We start from the raw sequence: 27,702 nt of genomic DNA on the forward strand, positions 1-27,702 counted from the left end.
TTCCCATTTTCTTTCAGCTAGAGCAGTAGTTACTGAAATCGTGCCTGTTTATCATTATCTGTCCCCTATTAGTTGTAATCATATCACATTTTTTTTTGTATCCACAAGTAATAAAAACCATGCATATCTTAACTTTAACTTTAAGATTAAAGTAAATGCATCACTCTGGCAAATTGCTTGGAATTATGGTTTAATGGCATCTGGTTTAGATATGCTGTAGTAAATTGTTGGCACTAACATTGCCACTTTTTTTTTTATTTGAACCAAAATGTTCTCAGAAACGTGTTTTCTGTCCAGTTTGCATGTAATCAGTTTTATGAATCCCACAAAGGTTACCAGGATTTTGAAACTTAAATTACCTGAGCAGACAGGATTGATTCCAAATATATATTACATAGCTGATTAGCTAAGGAGTAAACACTGCTAGATGCAAACAAGCGTGGCTGATGCTTTGTGTTTTGGTCGCAAAGAGTTGTCTTTCTTGAAATACCTCCCCAGGTACAATGTGTACATTCCACTCCGTTTTGCTTTCAAATTACATACCTCTCTTTTATGTCAAGTCCAATATAGCTACACCAGTTTTTCTTATTCCACATAAAAAGTAACCTATTACTTCAGTAAATACCTGTTTTAAAAATATCACAGAGTGGTTTCCTGCTGCTCTAAATACTAAAACGTTCAGCAGGATTTCTGACCCTTATAAATTTTTCGAACAGTTCATATTTTATCAACAAAGTGGGCATTTCTATAAACCCAGAATATAACTCCTCATTGAGACCATTTTTCAAATATTTGACCTTTATATAAAACGAGCAGAAAAAAAGACATTTGAGTAATGTTAAATATCATTAATTCTGCCCTTTCTTTCATTTCATTAATTTTATTTTCTATAGTTTATAGTCACCTTCTGATCACAAATCGTAAAACCTGTGAATATCGAAGACTCAAAAATAGTATATCAAAGTTAAGTGGGAGCAAGAAACTTAAAATTCTTTAAAAGAATTCTTAAAACCTCACGACAGCCTTGAATTTACTAAGCCTAAAAGCTAATGTTGAACCCTATTTCATTCACTGCAATTGATTGTATTTGCATCATCCCAGATCTGTCTTGCAGAAATTAAATCCAGCCCTGCCCCCCACACACACACCCTCCACCCCAGGAGAAGGTCTAACACTTTGGCTGATCTCCAAGGCCAGCTTTAGACACTGCTCCAGCTCATGCTCTCACTGACCAATTCTCCTAGAAGTGCAGCTCTATGGTAGATACACAGAGACATGCCATTTGTAGTCAGCATCCTGATTTAAGATCCAAGATGGAGCAACAGTGCAGAGAAAAGGCAGCGGTAAATTCCACTATCTCACTTTTATCTCAGGTGTCTGACTGAATCACAATGTACAGCTCAAGCTATAAACTGTACGTTACTTAGCTGTATACTGAAATTCATTTAGACACTGACAAATTCTCAGAATCCATAACTCCTGCACACTCCTCCATTAGACTCCCCTTAATATCCATCTTCCTTTCTCAGTTAGAAACCTTATTCCATAGCATGCCTTATGCTTGGAATTGTCCTCTCTCTCCTGGTGCGACAAATGCTTCTTCTCTACATTCCTCAAGTCTGACCTTTATGGTAAGGCCTCTTATGGATACTACACCACAGGAAAATCTCTGTGGCTTTGAAATTGCACCCATGTCTATTCCTGTTTAGACTGTGAGCTCTTTGGAGCATTGATCTTGTGTTCTCTAGCTTTGTAAATCACTGATAATAATCCTGTGAACTCCTGCTCCCTTCAGAAAACCAAAAAAGGTAGACTCTTGACTAATGGCCCAACAATACTTGCAAAAGCTCACCTTGTTATTTAGTCATTTCACGTTTTATTTAGAACATGAAACACTCTTAAAAGATAAAAAGTGCATGTGTGATCGTGCCCCCATAAGGCTTTATGGAAATATGCTTATGAATATATATGACATAACTGGAATATGTTCTATGCTACATATGCCATGTAACTTATCTATGTAAAGGTTATGATCTACTGAACCTATTAATCCTATTTTTATGCATGTATCATTTTTGTATTCAAAGTTATTAATATTGGCTGTGTACTGGCTTGACTTCTAAATAACCTTAGTAGAGTATTTGGTCAGTTTCTGGGGAAAGGATTTCGCAAAATTAAGTGCCCAATCAAGAAGCACTTAAGTAACAATGCACCTCGAATGCTCCAATTCATATAAGAAGTCTTCCTGGAGACATTCAAGATACCATGTGGGCAATGGCTTCTGCCTGTAAAAACTGTGAGTCATGCATGGACATGTGACTTGCCCAGGTGACTCCAGAACTTCATCTTGGAGCTGGACTTTGCATAGAAGAGAGGAGGGGGTCTCCACTCACAAGAGAAAATCTATTTAAGCCCATGGGAGATCCCTCCATTCTATCTTCAGCTGGCTAAGGAGAAAGCCTCTCCACCCCCAAGGATACCTGAAAGAAACTGGAACAAAGGACAGTAACTACAGGGGGTCCGAGTGATTGCTAGACTCGGACAAGAAGGAGATTAGTCTGTAAAAGGAAGCTTGCTGGAACTGGTGAGGTTTTGTCTGTATTCAGCTTTATTAGACATAGACTTGTGGGTTTTATTTTATTTTGCTTGGTCATTCACTTTGTTCTGTCTGTTACTACTTGGAACCACTTAAATCCTACTTTGTGTATTTAATAAAATCACTTTTTACTTATTAATTAACCCAGAGTATGTATTAATACTTGGTGGGGGCAAACAGCTGTGCATATCTCTCTATCAGTGTTAGAGAGGGTGAACAATTTATGAGTTTACCCTGTATAAGCTTTATACAGGGTAAAACGGATTTATTTAGGGTTTGAACCCCATTGGGAGTTGGGCATCTGAGTGTTAAAGACAGGAACACTTCTGTAAGCTGCTTTCAGTTAAGCCTACAGCTGTTAGGGGACGTGATTCAGACCTGGGTCTGGGTTTGCAGCAGGCTAGTGGGTCTGGCTCAAACCAGGCAGGGTGCTGAAGTCCTAAGGTGGCAGGGCAGGAAAGCAGGAGCAGAAGTAGTCTTGGCGCATCAGGTGGCAGCTCCCAGGGGGTTTCTGTGATCCAACCCATCAGAGAATGTTTTTGCTAACAGAAATAAAGGCAGGTTTCAGAGTAGCAGCCATGTTAGTCTGTATCCGCAAAAAGAAAAGGAAGACTTTTGGCAACTTAGAGACTAACAAATTTTTTGAGCATAAGCTTTCGTTGAAGTGAGCTGTAGCTCACAAGTCCTCCTTTTCTTTTTGAGAAATAAAGGCATGTTTCCTAAAGAAAACAGTAATGCAAAACTATTCAAACTTTCTGAAGAGTCATGTTTTAAACCAAAAAGGGAATCTGCAAATGACAATAAAATGTCTGCAGGAAATAGCTATCTTAGACCTCCCCATCCAAAAGTTAGATTCCTGCATGGGTTCAGAGCACCCACTGAGGTCAATGGGGACAGCCCACATGAATCTGACAGCAGGATCAGTGCCCTAGGAATAACTAAAACATCCTAAGTCTCCTGGGAACTAGCCACTAACAACTTGTTAGGACTGGTAGTTATTCTATAAAATTACCTGGCACTTGAACTGGCATCCAGTTATACTACAGGAGGGTGACTGTTACGTTACCCAAAATATCCCAAAGTTGCTTTGTATATCAGAAAGTGCATTTTTGTGATACTATTCATCTTTAAAATACAACCACAGATTTTTTTAATTTTTTTAATGAAATATGGCCTGGGACCAGTCAATTACCCCTTCCATGAAAAGACAAGAGTTACAATGAGAAATGTGTACTGAAAAAAGGAGGGACACACACCTTTTAACATCCACAAAATCCATCACTCCAGCCAACCCTACTGGAAGGAGAGAATGGAAAAATGGTAAACATTTTTCTAAAAAATAATTAAATAGGGATTGCCTAGAGCTGAACATTAGTTCATAAACAATATAATCAAATCTGATACAACAAAATAACTTGCATTTGTATTTTGCTTTAGATTTTAAACAATTAAGCTTTAAAAGTCACAATATTGTTGATATTAAGGAAATCACTGAAACAGCACAGTTCATTAATAGCAACTTTTCTGTGTGGGGGAGTGTCACAGTAGGAAAAATTGTAAAAGCAAAGATCATTTGAGAAATTAAACATGAACATCTGGCATACTGATGTAAAATCTACTTATGCATATCCAGATACCTGTAAGAACCAACTCTCTGATACATAACCAGACTTCTTCAGATCCTTTCCCACATGCTAGTTCTCTGGAGACTGGGAGCCAATCCTGTGAACACTTATGCAGGTTAACTTTACTCACATGCGTAAGTATCTACAGGATCATTCATAAGACCATTGCTGACAATAACTCACTTTATAGTTGCTGGTACAGATCCATACCTTCACAAAGCTGCTAATGTAAACCCAGATCCTGATTCTGCAAACACTTACACCCATGAACAACTTTACACGCGAGTAAACCTATAGAATTCAGTGAGTTCAAAGGCACTTCCCCAATGCATAAGCATTTTCAGGATTGAAGCTCCCCTTACACCTGAATACTGCAATCTGACAAAATCAATGGGGCTCCAGACAGGTTCAGCGGTTTGCCCATGCAGACCAAGTTGCAGAATCGGGGCCTTAGCTAGTCATATATACCAATCAGTTTGTAATGAACTGCTGGATTTTGTTTTAAGATTAATACTGTTCCAAAGTAGCCTATGGATTGGTTTTTAAGTAGGCTAACTGCAGTACATAAAGAGGTTTGAATTCCCAAAATCAAGTGGCGTATGAGTTAGGAGTGGCCAAAAAAATAAAGATTATTTTTGCAACTGTCAGAAACTTAAATATACACGGTGTTGTTGTAGCGAAGTTGATATTCGAGGGACAAGGTGGTTGAGGTAATATCTTTTACTGGACCAACTGCTGGTGGAGAGAGAAGTTTTCTAGGTACACAGAGCTTTTCCTGAGAGGTTGGTCTAATAAAAGATATTACCTCCCACACACACACACCCCTTGTCTCTCTAGGACCCTTAACTGTCCCTAGTACCCTGTAACTCCACAACAGCTTGGCCAATTTGTTTCGAACTTTCTAAGGGCTTGCCTACACACAAATTTTGTACTGCTTTAACTCTATCCGCATAAAGGTGCTTACATCTGTAGCGCAAGGGGAATAAGTTATCCGGCACCTTCATACTAAAGCCAAAGGATTACACCACATATAACTATTGGGGTAGGACAGTCTTATTTCTTCCACCATAGTAGGACACTTTCCCACGCAATTCCTGAATTAATTCTGCTGGCAACATTGTGGTACACAGCATAGCAGCATAAGGACTGGGTCCATACCCAGACACTTGCAGTATCTCCTTCCTTTCCACCTCTGTTACACTCAGGAGATTAATATCACATAGGGTCGCCTAGGGGAAACAGGGGAAGTTCTCATTAAAAGTGCTCTTACCAAAAAGAAAAAGGGGGCAAGTAGACACACCCCACCCCCACACATTCCAGATCACCAAACCATGTGGCTACTAATGTGCCTTTACCATGGTCAGCATGGGTCAGCAAGTAGTTTAAAGTGGCTGATAGATGACTGGGGCCCCACATGAGAGATTTCGCAAACTGGGAGTGAAAAGGTTCCCCGCCGCCGTGCCCGCCCCGTTTGTAAACAGCTTCCCATAGTGCTAGGGGGAGGGGCCATTTTTTGACTAGCTACCTCTGCTCCTGACATGAGCCTGTCATGAACTTCATTAAAAGTTCGAGGTTTCAGAGTGGTAGCTGTCTTAGTCTGTATCAGCAAAAAAACCCGAGGAGTACTTGTGGCATCTTCGAGACTAACAAATTTATTTGGACATAAGCTTTTGTGGGCTAAAACCCACTTCATCGGATGCATGCAGTGGAAAATACAGTGGGAAGATATATATACACACAGAGAACATGAAAAAATGGGTGTTGCCATACCAACTGTAATAAGACCAAATAATTAAGGTGGGCAATTATCAGCAGGAGAAAAAAAAACTTTTGAGGTGATAATCAGGATGGCCCATTTCAAACAGTTGACAAGAAGGTGTGAGTAACAGTAGTGGGGAAAAAATTAGCATGGGGAAATAGTTTTTACTTTGTGTAATGACCCATCTACTCCCAGTCTTTATTCAAGCCTAATTTAATGGTGTCCAGTTTGCAAATTAATTCCAAAATTAATTTTTTTTTTGCATAGAGATTGTCCGGTTTGGCCAATGTACATGGCAGAGGAGCATTGTTGGCACATGATGGCATATATCACATTGGTAGATGTGCAGGTGAACGAGCCTCTGATAGTGTGGCTGATGTGATTAGGCCCTATGATGGTGTCCCTTGAATAGATATGTGGACAAAGTTGGCAACGGGCTTTGTTGCAAGGACAGGTTCCTGGGTTAGTGTCTTTGTTGCGTGGTGTGCGGTTGCTGGTGAGTATTTGCTTCAGGTTGGGGGGCTGTCTGTAAGCGAGGACTGGCCTGTCTCCCAAGATCTGTGAGACTGAGAGATCGTCCTTCAAGATAGGTTGTAGATCCTTGATGATGCACTGGAGAGGTTTAAGTTTAGGTTCAAGCCGTCACCTTCAGCCCCCAACTGAAGCAAATACTCACCAGCAACCACATACCACACAACAAAAACACTAACCCAGGAACCTATTCTTGCAACAAAGCTCGTTGCCAACAAAAGAATAAATGGACACAAATCAGACATCAAGAATTATAACATTCAAAAACCAGTCGGAGAACACTTCAACCTCCCTGGTCACTCAATTCAGACCTAAAAGTTGCAATTCTCCAACAAAAAAACTTCAAAAACCTACTCCAACGAGAAACTACAGAATTGGAATTAATTTGCAAACTGGACACCATTAAATTAGGCTTGAATAAAGACTGGGAGTGGATGGGTCATTACACAAAGTAAAACTATTTCCCCATGCTAATTTTTTCCCCACTACTGTTACTCACACCTTCTTGTCAACTGTTTGAAATGGGCCATCCTGATTATCACTACAAAAGGTTTTTTTTTCTCCTGCTGCTAATAGCTCACCTTAATTAATTGGTCTCATTACAGTTGGCATGGCAACACCCATTTTTTCATGTTCTCTGTGTGTATATATATCTTCCTACTGTATTTTCCACTGCATGCATCCGATGAAGTGGATTTTAGCCCATGAAAGCTTATTCCCAAATAAATTTGTTAGTCTCTAAGGTGCCACAAGTACTCCTCATTTTTTTATTAAAAGTGTGGTCACCCATGACCTGGGGGGGGGACTACTCATCATGGCTGGAGCAGCAAAATGGCACAGTGAATGGTTACGGATTCTGATTATGTTATGGCTTGCACCTAGTGTAATAAGGGTATTTTTTTTTATGAAAACGGCCTTGCTGTGGAAACATTTTATTCATGTATAGTGGTCCCTTTATTTTTTCCCATGACTGACAGCTGGAAATGTATCCTTCGGTCTGTCATCAACACCTGAAAGCAGACTTTTGCTGATTAGAAGGAGAAGAAAGAGAATGTGGGAGGGCATGTTCACCAAGATAATGAACACCTCCGGGACAGCTGACACAGAGCTGAGAGTGTGGAGGATTTCACTTTCCGAAAAGTTAGACATGGACATAGAGAGCAGGAAAGCTTCAAATGAGCAAGAGCGTGTGGTGCAGGACGGGATGCTTTGGATTATGAGGGACAAAGCAGACATAGTGAGGCATCTGGTTGAACTGCAGGAACAGAAGCAAGAGGGTAGAATCCCTCTGCAGACCAGACCCTGGTGGACAGCCAGCCAGCATCGCCTGGCAGAGAATCACTCTCCCCCACGCATTCCATGAGGCGTGGGCAAAAAGTCCATCACCCCTTTCACTTAACTCAGGGGGCGGGTTCAAGGAACAGAAGGTGCCCATTCACAGACCTTTGATGGTTGGAATGTGGTGTTATGTTACACAGCTGAAAGTGTTTCTCCCATTCCAACTTTACAACCCCTTTTCCCCAAGGTTACCTTTTTTTTTCTGTTCTCCCTCTTTACTTATGTTTCTTAAATAAAGTAAATGGATTCGAGAAATAAATGTTCTTTATTGAGTAGAAGCAGTGGGCTTGGGCGGACGGTTGGCTTTACAGGGTCAGGGATACAAGCCAGGTGAAGGTTTGGGAAAGCACAATGCAGACTAGCAGCTCACATTACTGTGACTCATTACTGAAACGGCTTTTCAAAGCATCGCAGCTACACAGCACCTTTTGCTGTGCTCTTCTTATTGCCCTGGTGTGTGGCTGCTAAAAAATGGCTGCCATGCGATCTGTCTCAACTGCCCACCCCTGCAGAAAATTTTCCCCCTTTTTTTCACAGATATTATGGAGCACACAGCAAGCAGCTATAACCATGGGGATGTTCTCTTCATTAAGGTTCAACTTTGTTAGTAAATTTCTCGAATGCCCTTTTACATGACCAAAGGCACATTCAGTCACCATTCTGCACTTGCAGTTGAACCATTCCTTACTGCGGTCCAGACAGCCAGTGTATGAGCCATGGGAGCAAGGGCTAGACTGGGTCTCCCAGGATAACTATAGACATCTTAATGTCATCAATGTTCATTTTGTGGTCTAGAAAGAAAGTCCCAGATTGCAGCTTTTTGAACAGACCCGAGTTCTTAAAGATGCGCGCGTCATGAACCTTTCTGGACCATCCTATGTTGATCCACCAGCGCTTGCAACACCATTGAAAAGTATCCCTTTCGCTTTATGTACTCTTTAGCAAGGTGGTCTGGTGCCAAAATAGGGATATGTGTGCCATCTATTGCCCCACCGCAATTAGGGAACCCCATTGCGCCAAAACCATCCACTATGTCCTGCACATTTCCCAGACTCACTCACTACCCTTCGTAGCAGAAGTCAATTAATAGCCCTGCATGCAGGGCCATACCTAGCTATTCTGGGGCCCTACACAGCCCCCCACTGGCGGGGGTAAGCCTCCACGCAGGGGGCGGGGCTGGCTTGGGGAACAGGGGAGAACCGCCCCCCAGCACTCACCGGCTGCATGGCTGGGTCTGGGTTGCTGCACTTTGCACCGCCAGTGAGTGCAGGCCCGGCCCTGCTGCAGCCCTCAGGGGAATGGGGTGGGGAAGGAGTGGGGGCTTTTGGGAAGGGGTGGAGTGGGGGTGGGGCAGGGGCAGAGGAGGAGTTGGAAGAGGCGGGGCTGGGGTGGGGCCATGGGGAAGAGGCAGGGCAGGGGCTGGAGCAGCAAGCAGCTGTGCAGGGCACCAGGAAATGTGGTGCCCCAAATTTCCTGGTGCCGTATACAGCTGCGTACTTTGCGTATGGGTAGGGAAGGCCCTGCCTGCACACTTGGAGCACAGCAGCTCCCATGGTTGATTTACCTATTCCAAATTGATTCCCCACTGACCGGTAACTGTCTGGCATTGCAAGCTTCCAAACAGCGATTGCCACTCACTTCTCCACTGTCAGAGCCGCTCTCCTTTTGGTGCTGCTGAACTGCAGGGCAGGGGAAAGCTCAGCACAACGTTCCTGGAAGGTGGCCTTCCACATTCAAAAGTTCTTCAGCCACATCATCATCTCATCATGCTCATCATCCCATACCTGCAAAATAATGCCATCCCACCAGTCAGTGCTTGTTTCACGGGACCAGAAACGGCGCTCAACAGAGTGCAGCTGCCCTGTGACTGCCAGCAGCAACTGGGAATTGTTTTTTTCAATGGCTTGCAGCAGGGCTGCTTGCAGGACATCCCTATATTCCGCGCAGCAGACCGTACTTCAGCTCTGGAAATACTGCTGAGGAAGGAGCGAGGAGTGAGGAAGATGCTCACAGTAAGAGGGCACAACTGAGCAGACTCCATGCTTCTGGGGTTATGGCGTACTTGCGGTGCCTTTAAGGAGTAAAAACCATTCGGTTGTTTGCCGTTGATATGAGGGAGGGTGCAAAATGCATCATGGGATGCCAACGCAATGTTCCCATTCTCCCCTGCAACAATGTTTTGGTCCCATGAGCAATGTTCCCTCTAATTTTTGACATGCCGTGTGCACAAAAAATTTCTTCTGTGCAAATTTTTGTGCTTCTCTGCAAATTTTTGTGCACGCGGTGTTTCGCCATGTGCATGGGGATTCGGATCTGTGTGCGCGCGCACAGGCGCACAGCTTCGAGGGAACAGTGCCCATGAGGCATTGCACAAACTTCCCAAAACACAGGGCGGCAAGTTGCACTTTGGGATAGCTATACGCCATGCACTGCTTTGTGCGTCGATGCAGGCACGGCTAGTGAGGACGCACTCCATCAAGACAATGAGCAGGGTATAGCCACGCACAATCGCCTTAACTAATTCAGCAGCTCCAAGTCGAATTAGATAAAGTTGACTTAATTTTGTAGTGTAGACAAGCCCCGCCGCGGGTCTTAGCCTTAACCAGGGAGCCAAAGTTTGGTGTCATGACCTTCCAGGGAGACCCTCTCTTTAGGAGGTGTGAGTGGATTTCCTGAAGTGCATTTGGACAGCTGTGAGGAAAGGGATCGCTGCAGCAGCTGGAGAAATCCCTCACTGTGCACCCCCGCCGCTGCTCCTCCAGCCCTAGGGTAGCAGAAGCAGGCCAGCCCAGCGGTGCCTGCGCCTGCTCCCCCAGCCACATGGCAGCAGCAGGCAGGGGCTCTCCCGGGCGCCTCTCGGAGTGCTAGAGAGAAGAGCTGCACGTGGCCTGCGCTGTCTGATGAAACATCTGACGTGTATTTCCGCAGCTGGGGAGGAGGCGGTAGAGCCCCGCGCCCCCTTTCCCCTCATCACCTGCTGGAGGCTTCCCCCAGCCACCCAGACAAGACGAAGCCAGGCTGAGAGACTTGTTGCTGCGGGTTGCGCAAGAAGGACGCTTAAAAGGCTGGCTCCCCTCTCTCTAGGGGCCGCTCTTGTGCACCCCAGGCTTGGAGGGCGTTGGGGGTGCGCCAGGAGTGCAGGATCGGGCCCTGCCGAAGAGATCACTGCATAAGAAGCCGAGTTCATGCCACTCCAATGAGCGTACCCCTGGGATGACTTTGGCCCAATAAATCTCTGCAAAGATGCAAAATAAAATACCAACTGGGAGGAGGGGGAAGCGCCTAAGAAAACGTATTTCACCGCTACCCAGTGCACGATCTGAATGTTTTCAATCAGCTCTCGCAACTGAAGTGTCTCTATTCAGTCCCGCAGTAAGAAAAGACACTGGAGATGCAAGTGACTTCACGGGGCGAGCGAGAGGGGGCGGGCTGGGGGCCGTGTTCCACCCCATTGCAGACGAGCCCTTCAAAGTGATGATTCAAGAAAGCCAGCCAAGAAATGCAAAGTGAGAGAGGCAAAGATAAGCGTGGTGGTGGTGGGTAGATTTGGAAAGGTGGCAACGTGTGTTTGAAGTAGATTAAAGTTGCATTCTTGTTCCCAGCCCAGAAGCTGTGCGGCGGATCAGCTCCTTCCAGTGACTAGAGGATCGCTGGGGCTTCCTTCTCCTTTTTACAAAGCAACACATGGGAAGATTACAAACCTCCAGATTTGTTTGCACTTCACCCCCCCCCCCCCAGCACCCACCTCTGGGCACTAGGAAGCCTCCCGAGCTGCGCTCCCTGCCCGTCTCACCCAGCGGGCAAGCTAAGGTCTGCAGTGCACAGCGACGGGAGCTACACCCGTGCAGGGAGTCAAGCTTTAAGGAAGAAGCGGGGGGAGGGGAGAGTTTTGTCATCTGATGTACCCCCATTCCAGCGTCTCACATGGAAACCCCCTGCCCCCTCCCCCCAAATTCTAATAATCATTATAAGGTGTACAGTCTCCTCCCGATCCCTTGTCAAGCAACGTGCTTTCACAAAAGGAACGAATAGATGTGAGGGGGACGTAGTGGACCCCAGAATCCCCTCTTTTCTCCGTCTCCTGGTGTTGCTTCATAACCTGCAATGGCTGAGATGTTCCTTCCGAGAAGCAAGACTTTTAACTGGGTTGCAGTCTGTTCCTGGGTTCAAATGCTCCTGGTTGCTCACGATCATTATTGTGCAGCTTGCAACCTGCTGATGCAATTTTCCTCACATTTTGTTCCACGGCGTGTAGTAGTTTAGGACGAGCACCGCCCACTATGCGTGTTGTCACAGGGGGACAGGGCTCCTATTGGTCGGGGTGGTGGACAACACCTGCTCGACTCCTTCATTCAAGTGACACCAGAGCTTCCAGGGATATTTGAGGCACCATCCTTTCCCTTTCTGGCCACTTTCAGCACTTGCACCAGCCCTGATCACATGCTATCCAGCGAGCAGATGACAAGAAGAGCAGAAGCCTCCATTTATACACCCTTTGAAAAGAAACAGAGGTGGGAAACCCACAAAGGTCTCCAGTGTGGAGTTGCAACCAGGACCATGTGTGCAGAGCTATTAAGTAAATTAGTGACCCTGGCGTTGGTATTTGCAAGCTTTGATCCGGTTTTGGGCACAGAAGCCACCAATCCGCCGGAAGGTCCCCAAGAGAGAGCCCCTCAACAAAAAGGGCGGCTGTCTTTGCAAAATACAGGTATGTGATCTAAAAAGTGGGGGGGAATGCTTGAAGAGGCAGGTCTAATTAACTCAAATGCAAACAAACTGCATGTTACATATTGTTCAATAAGGAAGTAGTTATAGTGAAATGGAGGTGTCTTTCTGTTTTATTTACAGAGTAGTGGATAAACTAGACGTGCACAATTACATTTTTTTTTTTGCGTTTGACTGTCAAACATAAATCAGGAGGAAATAAGTGTTCACTCCTAATTACCTTTAAAGCGCCAGCTAGCCAAGCACGTGCTGTCCTTTGAATCGCAGAGACAAGTAGCTCGCTGCATTTAATCTCTGCTAAACAATGATGAAATCCTTATAGATATCAGTTTAGCGGCAACTGGAAAGTTATTCCACGTGATCATAAATGGTGAAGACGCGATTTTTGTTTAAGACTATAGTTACTTGTGGCACCGAACCAGGAAAGTGCCATGGCCGTCCTTGCACGTTGCAAGTCAGTCCAGTTCAGTCCTTTAATTGTAAATAATCCAGTCATTCTGTAGGCAAACAAGAAACTCCAGCAGGTCAGACGCTGCCGATTTCTAATCCAGGAGATGGTGTCTGAGCAGAGGTTTAGATTTAGTCTGAAAGAGAAGGTTTCTCTATGCTAAGTACACAGTTAAAACATGGAGGGGGGGGGACGTGACTGAAAATTACTAGAGCTGCTGCCTGCTTCTCTTGCGCAGAGACCCAAGTAATGATGCAATTGGCCATGGGGTTTCTCTTCTCATCCCTCCTAGTGTATTATCTGCCTAGTAGGAAGAACCGAGGCGTGCACTCTATTGGATCTTTTCCCAAGCATGGAAAGAGCGCGAAGGAGCTGTACACTTTTCTCTTTCTCTCTCACTTTTTTTTTTTTTAACTGTCTCAATGCTGCAAGCCTTGTTTAAACACACACGCGAGCCGGAATGCACGAATGCCCATTAGGGACTGCCACATGTGAATCACGGCTCTGTGCAATTCTCAGCAAACTGGGAGCCAGGACATGTGATCCGAGAACCGTCTGCATCCAAATGCCAACAGAAGCACTGCAGCTGGGCTTCCAGACCCAAAAAACCCAAGATGCAGTTATACAACGCTTGACAAAGAGACCCCTTTTCGTTTTGTGTGCCTCTGAATGTGCAGCTTTCCACATGGGAATAACACAATGCCGGGTCACACTGATTAACTGATTTCCAACTCCCCTGGGTTTTGTAACTGCAAAGCCCCATGTGGCTTTTCCTGCCCTCCCCCGTCTTTTCGCTCCCCCTCCGCATCTCATAGTCTTTCTTTTTACCTGAACACAAACTCCGAAGACATTTTCTGTGTCGTTATTACACGGTATTTGCACATATTAGTTTTCTTTTTGTGATATATTAAGAGACATTACATTGTCTCCTAACTCAGCTCTTTACATCAACAGTTGTTTCTCCTCTTTGTCCTAAGTGAATTAAAATTAAAACGAAAGTTGCTGTAAGGGATTTCAGATAGCAACATGTCAAGGGGGAAGGCTGCAGAAGTTTTAAAAGCATGCTGTGGTTTAGAGAGGGATTAGGCTACATCCCAAAAGTGAGCTTTAATTAAAGGTGCCACTAGTAAATGAGTACAACAAATTCTTAGCATCCTCAGTTCTACTCTAAAAAAGCTGCCCCTATTTGACTTCATCCTTAAGCGTCTCACCAACCACCTTCCTTTTGGCAGCATTTTTTTAAGGAAGGGCAAGGAGCTGCCTTGTTAAGATTTTGATTTGAAGGTGTCTGTCCAATGTCTGAAGCAATATTATTTGCTTCAATATTGTATAAAGGTTAGAAGGAAAAACTAACAGATTCACTATGCATGTGGCTGAAAGTTCTATTTGACTGTTGCATTCAAATAATCTGAATTTTTGGATAGTAATGAGGATGGCGGGGAGAGGGCTCATGCAACAAGGGGCTCTGCCCCCCCATTGAAAATTAGTGGGAGTTTTGCCATTGACTTCAAAAACAGCAGGATTGGGCCCCCAATGGTCAGAAAATAGTGTTGTAAAATCACCAGACACTAGTTCGGAGTACTAGACAAAACAAATTCTAGCCTGATCCTGCAGTTCTCACTCAGGCAAAATTCCCATTCAAGTTAAGGAGGGACTTTGTGAGAGTAGGAATTGTAGATCTGGCCCATCATATGCTCTGAAAGAATGAAACAACATTAGATATTTTCAAGTGACTATGGCTACGATGTAAGTGGAGTGAATTTGGCATTTACTTTTTGGATCTCATATTCATAACAAAATGAATACAAATGTTGGCCTAATTTCTGCAAAAAGTGGATATGCGGTGAGTACAGGAACTGTTGTCTCGTGCTTTTTCTTTTGAACTGATGATCTTAGCAAAATAACTCTTCTCCCCCATCTATGAATATTTGTACAAATTAACCATAATCAATGGTCATTTTAGCTGAAATCCAGCACTGCCTGGTTAATGCTGGCGATGTGGGATGTGGAGTGTTTGAATGCTTTGAAAACAACTCTTGTGAGATCCGAGGCTTACATGAGATCTGCATGACTTTCCTACACAACGCTGGAAAATTTGATGCCCAGGTAACCCAAAAAAAAGGGGTGAAATGCCCAGAAGTATATGTTTAGAAGGTGCTATATTTAATTTAATGATTTTTTTTAAAATACGTCTTTAAAATAAGTCTTTAATTAAGGACCAAATCTGCTCTTCCACATGCCCAACTCCCATTTCCTTTATTGAGAATTGGATGCATACAACCAAGGGCTTGATTCTTTCTGCTCCCATTCAATTCAATGGAAAAACTTCCATTGACTTGAATGGTGCTGCATCAACCCCTAGAACAGAATAACATATGCATTATGTTTAAGTTGTCTTATGTTACAGACATTCTGTTTCCTACCAAGCTGTACCTCCACCTAAGAATTTTTTCCTAGTGGGCCTGTGATAACAAAAATGGAATGGTGATGATGCCATGAATGGATCCTGCAGTCCTCACTCAGACAAAACTCATGCTGCATTCATTAAGGACTGTCGGATTGATCCCATTGACACGAATGGGCATTCTGCCAATAGATTGAAATATTGTAGATTCTTCAAGGCACAGTCAGTATTGTGTATGTATCATTTTATTGCTTAAGTGACATATGCATATATGATGCTAAAAATATCTCCCGTATCTCAACTGAAGTGTCACACTTTAGCATTCCCTATGCAAATCTGATCAAATTGATTCAAGTGGGTTGATGGATACACTTTTTTCAAAACCATCTAAGTGACTTAGGAGCCTAAGTCCCATTTTCAAGTCACTTAGGCATGTTTGAAAATTTTATCCAAAATGAGCTTGATAAATTATTTTCAAGAACTACACACAACTAGCACAGGCATCTCCAAAAGCTGCTGTATTCAAATAGTCCTTTGGCTCAAACACTGACAATAAAATACATTCTTTAGGCAGTATGCGGTATTAAGTTTGTCTCCTTCATTTTCTCCCCAGACAATTTAGGCATCACTGAAGCATCCTGTTATTATGTCTCGTAAACCTACTCTCCCATTTCAGTGTGGAGAGAAGAGAGCATTACGACGGGCCAGCGGCATTTGGCTTCACGTGTGCAGTTTACAGCATAACTTTACTGATGTCACCCAGCTGTAGGCTAATGGCACTTTATACAGCATAGTAGAAAGCAGAGCTGTCTTGCAGATCCAGCTGTTCTATTTAGTTGGGCCATGGGACCAGACCTAGCAGAAAAACAAATTCCCCTGTGCTGGAGATTTTAGGCTGACATTTGCAAAGATACATAAAGGATCTGGATGTCCATTAAAATTGATGGGAACTGTGTGTCCAGATCCTCTGGGCATCTTTGAAAGTCTAAGCCTTAGTTTTCAGGCAGCTGCCAGAGAATGATAATTAGAGATTATTTTATTTTATACATTATATATTATCCACAAGCAAAAAGTTTATGGAAGTAAAACCGTAAGAAAAGCAAACACATATATGAAATTATTGCATAAAAGTCAGCAAATAATTACTCCATTGGACATGTTCATATCTTTAAAGAGAACAGGGGCTATTTTACATCCAGATTGTTTCTACTGCAATGCAAAGACACTGGGATCCGTGGGAACAAGCTAAAATATACATATGTAATTCCCATTGACTTTAATCTCTTCTCTTCAGTTTCTTTTACTGGCCTTATCACCACAGTATCTGAGCAAGTTCCAGAATCCTATCTGACATGACTACCATTGGTCACCTGTGATTCTCTTTTTCTTACCCCCCCCTTTTTTCTCCAATGGCAAAAATGTGAGACTGTTTTTTTTTAAAAAAAAACATTATTTCTTCTGTGTGTACAGTAATTAGTTAAAGTCTACTGTGCTATCTGTGTTTGTTGCTGAGTGCAAGGTCAAAGAAGTGCACCTGGCACTTGGAATGGATGGCGATGATGTTTGACACAGTACTTTGATCAGTGGGGAGCATGTGTGTCTTGCTCTCAGATCTGTGTGAATCTGGTGTAACAATTGATCTCAGTAGAGTTACACAGGTGTAAATCTGGAATCAGTGAGAGCAAAAATTGCCCCATTGATCACCCATCAGCTAGGATAACCCGAGGCTAATACAAAATGGGGCAACACAGGATTGCTACCACCCAGCTTTCACTCAACAAGGAGAAGAAAAGCTGAGCATCGTTGCCAAGAGAATTGTGACATACATATACAGTAGGACTGGCTATAATATCTAATGGTGGAAAGAGGAAAGGATAGTGATGGAGGGTGAGCATGTCTTGAATATTCCTCTGTAAAGCAATATGAGGAGAGCATGGAAGATGATTAGGGACATCGCCTAAATAGCCTTTATTGTCTTTAATACATATATATTTGCTTGTGAAGGCTTCAGATTGAAATGTCCTCCCTCCAGCAGACACAAACATCAAGATGTTATTGTAGGTGGCTTATGAGAGTGGGTTGGCAGCATTGACTTGGGGACTCTTTTGTTGTGAGGATGGGAGAGGGAAACAGGAAACACTGAAGCCAGTGGTTTCCTTAAGGGGACAGGGAGTACTTCTATAAGAGCTATGTGAACTTCGCAAACTGATAAGGAAAGATAGTTTTGGTATGACTGACTGTAAATATCCCCTTCCTGGTCCTGGAGACTCAAAACACATTCGGTCACTCTCATCAGTGATGTAAGCCCAATGTAGTCCATGGTGACAGACCAGGAATGAATTTAGTCCATTAAGTTGGGCTCTCTGTTGTTTAGAAATGAACCCTCTTCTTTCTCTTCTAGACCCGCAAGGACAGGGGTTGTGGTAGAGGCAGGGCAGTCAGTGCTGAGAGGAGGCAATGAAAGCATCACATAACCATTGAGAAACCATGGAGAAAAAAAGACACAACCAACCTAGGAACAGCATCCAGCCCTTCTAGAATGGCAGGTCAGGACAACCTGACATGGCCTTTAGGAGCAAAGAAATAAAACGGGGGAGACATTAACAAATAGCCTTAGCAGTCTAATAATGCTTGACACTGTCATGTGGAGGAGTGGCTAGTTGAGGCATAAATCACCTGATGTGCTTAACGGACGCAAATACAGAACTACTCGGTTTCTTATCTTCTCAGGGAAAATCCTTCATTAAAGATGCTCTGAAGTGTAAGGCTCACGCCCTGAGACACAAATTCAGCTGCATCAGTCGCAAGTGCCCTGCCATTAAAGACATGGTGTTCCAGTTACAGCGGGAGTGCTACCTGAAACACGACCTCTGCTCTGCCGCCAAGGAGAATGTCCAAGTCATTGTGGATATGATTCACTTCAAAGACCTGCTGCAACACGAGTAAGTATGAGTGTGCAAGGAGCTTAGTGTAGTAGTGAGGGTGAGGGAAGAATTTCACCTAAAAATACATGTCATCTATTGGGTTGTTTGTTCAGTCCCCCAGGAGACAGGAAATCCTGAGTTCCATCCCATCTAATTGTGTCCTTGAGCAAGTCACTTAACTATTCTGCTTCAGTTTCCCATCTGTCAAATTGGGATAACTCTTTTTTCGTAGAGGTGCTGCAAAGACTAGTTGACATTTTACAAAAGTGATGAGTATTATCTTACACAGACATGACCATGGGAGGGAAACAAATGTGTTGAAGTTGGATCGATTTTTTTTTTTTAGTTATGACATTATTATTTGTTTCCAGAAGTACCCACAATGTGCCAAGCACTTTCCAAACAAAAAAGAAGGCTCAGTTCCTGCCCCAAAGATCTTGTATTCTAAAAGAGAAAACAAACTGACAGAAGAAAGAGGGAAAAGATAAGTGAAGTGGTCAAGATGGTATTTACACTAGGTAATAATAGTTTGATGCCACAGTATTTATTTATAAAATAGAAGATTATCTCCAAGTATCTGCAGCTGTTACTGAAATGACAGATGTCATACTCTCCCCTCATCCAAACAACATAATCTTGCATGAAGATTAATTGTAGTCCATTTCTGATTTGCTTTATGAAATTCCCAAGTATTCATATCCCTAAAGCATCTTGTTGCTGTTAGTCAGAGAAACTGACTAGACCTTCAGGAAGAAAAGCTCCCATGCTCCTATTCACATCAACCCCATATGCTTGCCAAGGAAATGTCTAAGCGCACAAATGCATGCAAAATGGAACATTAGAGTCTAGATTTTCAGTAGTTCCCCTCTTTTGGGAGTACAGTTTACACCTGCAATGAATAGCTGGGGTAAGTCTTAGTAATAACACATCTAAACTGCTAAATTGCAGGAACAAATCAGACACAGACTACTGTGGTTTGTGCCCACCCTTCATTTGCTGGTGCAAAAATGAGAGAATACTTTTCTGCAGGTGGAAATTGCACCCAGAAACAGGGACACTCACCCACAGGCTGGCAGAAAAATTATCACTGGCCATCTTCATACCATACCCCAATGATTTCTCATTCCCTAATGAATAACCAAACCCTCCAAACCCACAGACAACAACCGATGATAACACCCAGCTGTTCTATAGCACTTTTCATCAGAAGATCCCCAAGTGCTTTACCAAGGAGGTCAGTATCCTTATTCCCATTTTACAGGTGGGGAAACTGAGGCACAGATCAATGAAATGACCAGTTCACCTTTCAAAGTAAGTGTTAGTGTTGCACTCTTAAAATCCCAGCCTAATTCCTTTAGGTTCTGATAAAAATCCCACCCTTAAACTCCAGGTTACGCTTAGGGAGAGTGGAGCTGTGACACAAATTTACGCCATCATTAATTACAGTTTAAAAAGGTGAACCCGGCCCACTGAAAACACCGTTCCTTCCATGAACATGGACCTTCCTGAAGCTAGGATTAACAGCATGGCTGGTGTCCTCGCTGTCGTTTTTGCATTGCCATTTCTGGTCTCTATCCTCATGGTGGTAGGGGATGAGAGTGTTGTGGAGGCACCAGCATGCCGGGCTTCTTCTGGGACAGTGAGGGCAAGCAGTGCATCACATTGTACACCAGCACCGGCATTTCAGGAGCTGCATTAACAGGCTGTAAATTGGCGGATACTTGTCTACAAGTAAAACTTTTTAGCTCCATAGATGAAAAGTGCTATAAGACCAGAGTGCTTTGCCAAGGTGAATCAATGTTCCCTACTTTACACAGTGGGTAAGGCCAGAATTCTCAAAAGTGGCCTCAGTTTTTGGGTACACCTCCGGCCGGGTCAGCAAAGCTCATTTAGAGCTGTGAGTAATTAGTAAAATTCTCACTGGCTCATTTGACAGGCATATTAAAGACTGTGTCCTGTCCCCTCACAATTCCTGTTTCAGATAAAGACAAAACTTTAGACCAGAAACATTATTGACACTCATTCTCACCACCTCCTCCTATATGAAAAAGAAAAGGAGTACTTGTGTCACCTTGGAGACTAACAAATTTATTTGAGCATAAGCTTTCGTGAGCTATAGCTCACTTTGAGCTGTAGCTCACGGAAGCTTATGCTCAAATAAATTTGCTAGGCTCTAAGGTGCCACAAGTACTCCTTTTCTTTTTGCAAATACAAACTAACACGGCTGCTACTCTGAAACCTATTCCAAAATGAGCAGTCTTTTACCATATTATTTTCACCATTTTCTCTTCATATGTAAGCTAAACAGCACCTTGTGGGCAGTAAGGGCACCTCTTGGGGAGCAGGTTGGGGGAATGGAGGTTTTGGATTTTTTTTTTTATTATAATGGTGAAAATGGTCAGAACAGTTGCACTTCCGGGACCTGTTATGTTCCAAATAACTAAAAAAATCTCAACACCACCACCCCAGTCAAGAATCCAAAGATGGATTCTTTATTCCTTAAACTCCCTCCTTCAAAGAAGTTGCATCCCCAGACATTCAATTTAACAACAGAGTAAAATCTTGGTACTTTCATCCACTCTATTATCCTGGTTTGCTAGCTCTCCTCATCCCTCCCTGTCTATTTTGCCTGTTTCAAGTGGATAGCTTCAGGTACAGGGCTCATCCGGCATCCAGCACTATGCACAACTGGTCTCCACCGAAGATGACATCAGCACCACTCCATGTGCCAGATTTAACCCTGGTGTAAGTGGGCTGGGCACACCACTGAAATCAATGGAGCTGCCACTGCTTACACTAAGGCTGAATTGGGACCCTTGAGAATGCTAAAGTTGTAATTCAGGTGGTTCCTTTGACTAGAGACTTTTAACTGTATCACCCTTCTGGGCTCTCCCAGCCTGCCTGCTAACAGCTGAACTGTTGTCTGCTCTGTTGGCATCTATTGGTGATACTTACCAGCGTACTCTTACAAGTGTTCTGCTTGCCCTCCCTGACACTTTGCTAAGTAAGCTGGGCATCATCTATTCACTGGCCATGATGTGTCATGCGAATGCAACTCCACAGGATGTGACTCAAAAATAGTCAGTCTATAGTTTTCCCAGTTGGCGGATGGGTGCCAGGTGTGATCAGGATTCTGCTTGTGCTCTCAGGCTACCCAAAGGTTTTGAGTCACTTGCCGTAGAGTGGCAATCTTCTTGCCATCTGCCTTAGTTGAGTGGGGGTGAAGATAGACAGTTTAGATCCTTAGTGATCCCGTTAGCAAAGAAATGGAACCAAATAAGTCTGGATACAACAACACAAAATGGTAACAAACTATGCTTTCAAGGTGGAAGGTCTTCTAGCTACATAGAATTAAATCAGTGGTCTGTTGATACCGCTTCCAGCAGAGTCAGAAACTTGAAGCTTCAGATGAAGGCAAATGAAAGTGATAAAACCCAGAGAAACCCCTAGCCTGTTGCGCAATGCTGTTCATGTGGATTGGGAAATTCCTCCCTGACCTAGGCAGGTGATTGGTTTATGCCCCGAGGTGTGAGATTTGGTTACTGTTACGTACAATAATATGAGTAACTACTAGTGTTACAATTAAATGGCGTGACTTTGCAAGTCAATTTTTTGTAATCAGCTACATATTTTAAGAACTTGATGGGCCACGTGGGAAGGGAATTGGCTAATTTTTAAGGTCCCTTATCTTAGCTGATGACTAAGAGGGAGATGGGGGGAAGGAGACAGAAGGATGACCACAATGAAACATGCATAGTCACAGAGTATTAGGTCAGTGGCTGACAGGGCTTTGGAGAAAACACTATCTAGGTATTTATACCATGCTCACCACTGTAGTATCTAATGATATTAAAAACATCTCCTTAGCTCAGGGCAAGTTTGCATATTTCCTTTTTATGTGAATGGCATGTCCAGGAGGCTTCCCTCTGAGTTATTAGCTGCCATGGACAGCTAAATAAAGAGGACAAACTGCTAAAAAATATACTGTGGGGTACAATCTGGTCTGGCTTGGGTGAGATGGGACCTAATAGCTTTCTCCATCTAATTTCTGTGACTTTTGGTGGTGAAACTCACATTATCTCCTCACTCTTGGAGGCTCAGGTGTATACATAGAAATTTCATTATTCTTTTTCCTTGTAGGATATTTTCTTGCCTCTGCCAGCCCTGGAGAAGGTCCAGAGACCTTGTCTCTTCCATCCCTGAAAACATAAGCAGGGTGATGCTCTGATAAATTGCCACTAGGTCAGTTAGGACCCCCCCTTTTTCAGCCCTCCACATCCCATCTATTCTAGAGAGCCGAAGATTCTGCTTTCAATCCCAGCTTTTGCTCTCCTACAGTCCCAAGGAGTAAAGGCTGAGTCCCATATGGGATCCCATATGACAGTAATTTGTAGAAGTGAATAAAGTGTGTAGAGGCCAGCTGTAGGACTGATTTAATATCTGTTAGAGAAGTATCAGGAAGCAATATCCTATCCTGACAAGGTTTGGATTCAGTCATGTAATGGGTGTTTTCTGGCTCTAACTGCTCTGAAATCACAATTTCACAATTCACCTAAGGCTATGCCTACGCTCCAAATTACTTAGGTATAACTTACATTGTGGACAGCGCTACGTTGGTGGGAGACCTTCTCCCGCCAACACAGCTACAGCTTCTCCCAGAGGCAGGAGTTATTAAGCCAATGGGAGAGCTCTCTCCCGTCGGCATAGTGTCTTCACCACTACCAGAAGCGCTACCGCAGTGCAGCTGCATCCGTGCTGCTGTAGTGTAGACACAGCCCGAGTAAATGCAGGACTGGAGGCAGTCCATCTCTGGGACAGTTGGTGACAATTCTGCCTCTGCTACATGTATGTTATTTATTTTCAACTTAAAAATAAATGTTTGTGCTTGTGGCAGCCAAAAGCATCACCCCTCAAATCAACGCAACTCTCCAGCCCATATCAACTCGGGTTCCGGGGGGGGGGGGGAATAGGAGGAAGAACGGGGAGTGGGTACAAAGTTCATCTTGACTCCTCAAATGCCTGAGCTGTTCCCAAGCATGCAACTGACTGATTAGACACCATATAATCATCTACTTTTTTGTGCTTAAATCTATTAGCACTATTGACTCCAAACATGCAGCAGCCTGGGTCTCCTGACTCCTACTCCCTTGTTCTGTCCGATAGACAATTCAACATTCTGCATCTGTTGCCTGTTGTAACCCAACTAGCCATGTCTCTGTAGCAGCCATGCCTAATGCAGTTTCCAGGTCTGTGGAGGGGGGACATTATTGTTCACTTGGTGGAGATGCTGCCAAAGGACTCAAGTCTCAGTTGTAGTAACATGAAGGATATAAAGCGTGGCTGCCAGGTGAGAGAATGGCTGTACTGCATTTAAGTCTTCTATAGCATCTGGCCACTAGCTGGCAAACACAGTCAGCCCCATGCAGATGCTCTGGAGTAAGCAAGAGGAGAATGAGGCACAGTGACCTCACACCCACTTGCTGATGTGTAACCTAGTTGCATCTTGCGACATGATTCTCTTTTAACTTCCCCTTCCGCTGTTTGATTTACTTCCAGGCCATATGTCGACCTGGTGAACATCCTCCTCACGTGCGGGGACGAAGTGAAAAAGGCTATCACCAGAAGCATCCAGACCCAGTGTGAACAGAACTGGGGAAGCCTCTGCTCCATCCTGAGCTTCTGCACCTCAGTCGTGCACAGTGACTCCACACTGGGTCCTGAGAGGAAGACAGGTGAAGCCACCAAAGCCTCTACCAGCCGTGGGGACATACTAGTCCACCCAGAGTCTGACCACAGGGAGAGCTCACGAGCTGCCAAAGGAGAGAGAGGTGGCAGGGCTCACTTGAACACTCACCCCCGGGTTAAAGCTGGAGCTTACAGCCCCAAAGGGGCACACGGGATCATTGAGCGGGCAGAAGAACTGTCCGATTTCTCCGACATCCGAAGGTGAAAGGAGGCACCGACTCAACCCTCCCCCTCCACCAAAACTTCCTCCATTGAGTCCATCTTCTTAGCTATGGACATTCCAAAACCTTTACCATTCAGAGGGGTGATGTCAAGCACAGGGCATTGTGGGATATGTGGACTTCAGTGATAGTGTATAGATTAGTAGAGGAGAGCAGTGGTTCTGGGTTATTGATTGTCTCCAGAGAATTTGACACTTACATAACCAATGGGTGAGACAAAATTTTTAAATCCTCTCTCTCTCCCCCCCCCCACACTTTTAAAAACAACAGAACAAGTGGATATTGTTTTCAATTTGATTTTCTTTTGGTTGGGGAAAGGGATGTGGGGAGGGCTCAGCCAGATTTTATTTTGCCCAGTCACAGCTCCGCTATGCTTAGAGGGAAGTCTCCAAGCAAATGGCAGAATCTCAAAGGGATCTTCGCTGCCCAGGGCTGTGAATGTAAGAGTTCAAAGTGGGCTGCTGTGACACTCTAATGAAATAAATGTCCAGTTTATTGCACGGGGAGATTGCTGTTTTGAGCTATGTCATTTTCTCTTAAGTCCTGAGCCATTGTTCCTGTCTGGGTGACACTACCCGACTTAAATGCCCCCTTGTATGTATTTTAACCACTGCTTAACTTTACTTTATTATCCAGTTACTCAAAGATGTCAATGGCCTAAGTAGCCAGTTTTGTGACCTGCTTAGCATCAGAATGAGCACATTTTCCACAAACCTCCAAAGTCCTCAGGCATGTCCTCTTTCAGAACCTGCAGTTGTGCTCACAGAGGAGCATTTTTTGCAGCAGCCTCCCCACTTGTGGGCAACCCAAAATTTTGGGCTTAGGCACAAACAGTTGATGTGTCCTTAAGCTTTGTGGGCTTAGGGAGTATTTTGGAGGCCTGTTGAAGAGCTATCCCTTTTATTGTCTTTGGAAGCAGCATTATGGATTTTGCAGGGCTCTAGAGACTCAGTGTTCTAAATCTGGCCATAGGTCATGGTTTATCAAAGTGCCAAAAATGACTATGGGATAGAGAGAGAGGATTAACTTTTTTTTTTTTAAACTAGCACACTGGGTAGTGACCTCCAAACCCTATAGAGTGAGAGTGAAATGCAGAGTGATAAGATGGGTTTGGAGAGCTTAATCTTCCTGAGCGATTTAAAGTTAGGATGAGATGCTAGGGTGCATCCTTTCTTATCCCCATATGCAAATGTGACCCTCAAGTTGCACTGCTGCAATTACGTATCCTAGGATGTTATTCTTAAAACATTGGTTATCATATCTAAAGGCAGATGGGTGGGAACTTTAGGAACCTCTGTTGGGGAAGGATGATCTTTCTTGCAAGACAGTATCACACCAAGGATCTGAGCACTGGCCTTTTGTTTCAGGAAGCCTGGAGTCAAATCACCAGTGGTGGGAAGGCAGTTTGGTACAGACTGAACTAGCACAGGGAACTGACCTACATCTTTGTCACTTGGTGGGAGTGGAGGTGATTAGCAACACAGGGGATTTAGCCATAACTCCCACTGAGTCAAATTCTGCTTCTGGATATGTGTATGCAGCTCCCAGTATCTTCAGTGGGAGATTTGTGCATATATCCCTTAGCAGAATCTTGGACATTACTCTTAATAAATCTGGGTAAATCTCCTTGGTTGGGAGGGAGCAAAGAACAACCATTAACCTGAAGAGTTACACCGTTATGCAGCCATCAACCTCTTGATCAAAAAAGACCCCAATCCTACTCCCATTGAAGTCTCTGACAAAACTCTCATCTGACCTCAGGGAATCTAGGATCAAGCCAAGAGCCTTTGAGGAGTGGGCAAGTTCCTTCCAGTATGTGGACAAGATGACCGATCCAATCATGGAAATGGTGGCCCGTGGCTCATATACACAGAGGGTGCAACTCAGAGGGACTGTAGTTCCCTAGCTAATGTTCATGCACATACACCACTTCCAATGGTTTGCTTTGAAGGACACCCTCCCTACCCCAAAACAGAGCGTCTTGCTGCTGGTGATGCAATAGGAAAGTTTTTGGTCTCCCTCACTGTGACATCCTCATGAGCATCCCACTACCCTATGATGACGCATAGGCATAGTAAAGGAAAAGCTGAAACCAAAAAGAGAACCGAACCATGACAGCAAAAAGGACTTGCTACCAAGTTAATATTCTTGCCTAACTCCATTAAGGTCTCTCTCTCTCTGTCTCATTAAAGGTCTGATTCATCTATGAGAACCAAACATATAGCGATATATATACACTCTTGAATGTCTTAGTCAACATATCACCTCAGCATACATACAATTTTACTTTTATTCATTCATTCTGCATGGGGAAAAGTATATATTCCTCCATCTTGTTAATTCAATGAAAATTTCTTTATTGTTTCAAGGGGGCAGGGGATTTTGTATATGGCATAACATTTTTTTCCTCTGTGTGTGAAGATTTTCTGTGTTCATCTACTGATTCCACATATGCTATTACTGTAAATATTTAACATTTCTATTTATTATAGTGTCTCCATTTAAAAACCAAACACTGCTGGCTATGGTAATTTAAATGTATGTCATGACCTGTGTTGTATATATTCATGCCACTAGTATGTTTTTGTTGTTGTTTAAAGCAACGTAAATATAATTTTATACAGTTCCATAATGTTATTGACAGCACAAATCATTTATTTATTGTTAAACCTTCTTTCATGTAGGGTGTGTTTACCTGAGAGTATGTTATCAAGACATCTACATAGCCTTAATTCTTTGTAAAATCAATTGTAAAAGAAATCTACTGTCCCCTTAGAGACCCTATGATACTTTGATCACTAATCCTCCCAAACCTGCTGCTTGCAAAGAAGATTTAGCTTAAAAAACAAGGTCTGGATGTTTCTCTTAAGCTTTGCATCTGGAAAAAAACTACCCATAAGAGAAACTGGGAAAAGTACAATGCCTACTGGAAAATATATAAATAACCCATCACCCCACAAAAACACTGTCCCACCTTTAAAAATTAAGTTCTGAAACATAATAATTAAAAAACTGTCCTTAAATTCCAGTTCTCTGGGAGAAAAACATACTAGTTCTATCTCATGTAGAATTTACAGCTGAATAAGCTTGTAAACATTGCATATGGATTTAGGTAAAGCTCTGTATCTTTTCACACTGCTATTATTTTTCCTGAAACACTAATAAATGTTCTGAATAAGTCTTGCTGAGATTCCTACTTTTATTTTTTAAGTGCAGTTCTGGCTATGTTGGTAAGAGATAAGAAGCCACTTTGAAGCTGGGCTTTTAAACAACATAGATATATTCTGTGGGCTAGACCCTCAGGTATGCCTAAGCTGCACTCGACTTACCTGAGCAAGGGAGAGGGAAGTGATTTCCTGCTAGCCCTTTCCCCCAATCCTGAGGGC

The 27,702-nt window shown here is 43.5% G+C and overlaps 1 protein-coding gene across 1 annotated transcript; it reads left to right on the plus strand.

The window, feature by feature from the left end:
- The first annotated feature begins 12,192 nt into the window (after window positions 1–12,192).
- Window positions 12,193–27,499, plus strand: STC2 (stanniocalcin 2). Its single transcript, XM_038413400.2, has 4 exons — window positions 12,193–12,557; window positions 14,986–15,128; window positions 18,157–18,368; window positions 23,907–27,499. Exons 1-4 carry the CDS (start codon window positions 12,290–12,292, stop codon window positions 24,298–24,300), a joined length of 1,017 nt encoding a protein of 338 aa, XP_038269328.1. The 5' UTR covers window positions 12,193–12,289; the 3' UTR covers window positions 24,301–27,499.
- The last annotated feature ends 203 nt before the right edge of the window (window positions 27,500–27,702 follow it).

This window comes from Dermochelys coriacea, chromosome 8 (genome assembly GCF_009764565.3).
Source record: "Dermochelys coriacea isolate rDerCor1 chromosome 8, rDerCor1.pri.v4, whole genome shotgun sequence".
Lineage (NCBI taxonomy): Eukaryota > Metazoa > Chordata > Testudines > Dermochelyidae > Dermochelys > Dermochelys coriacea.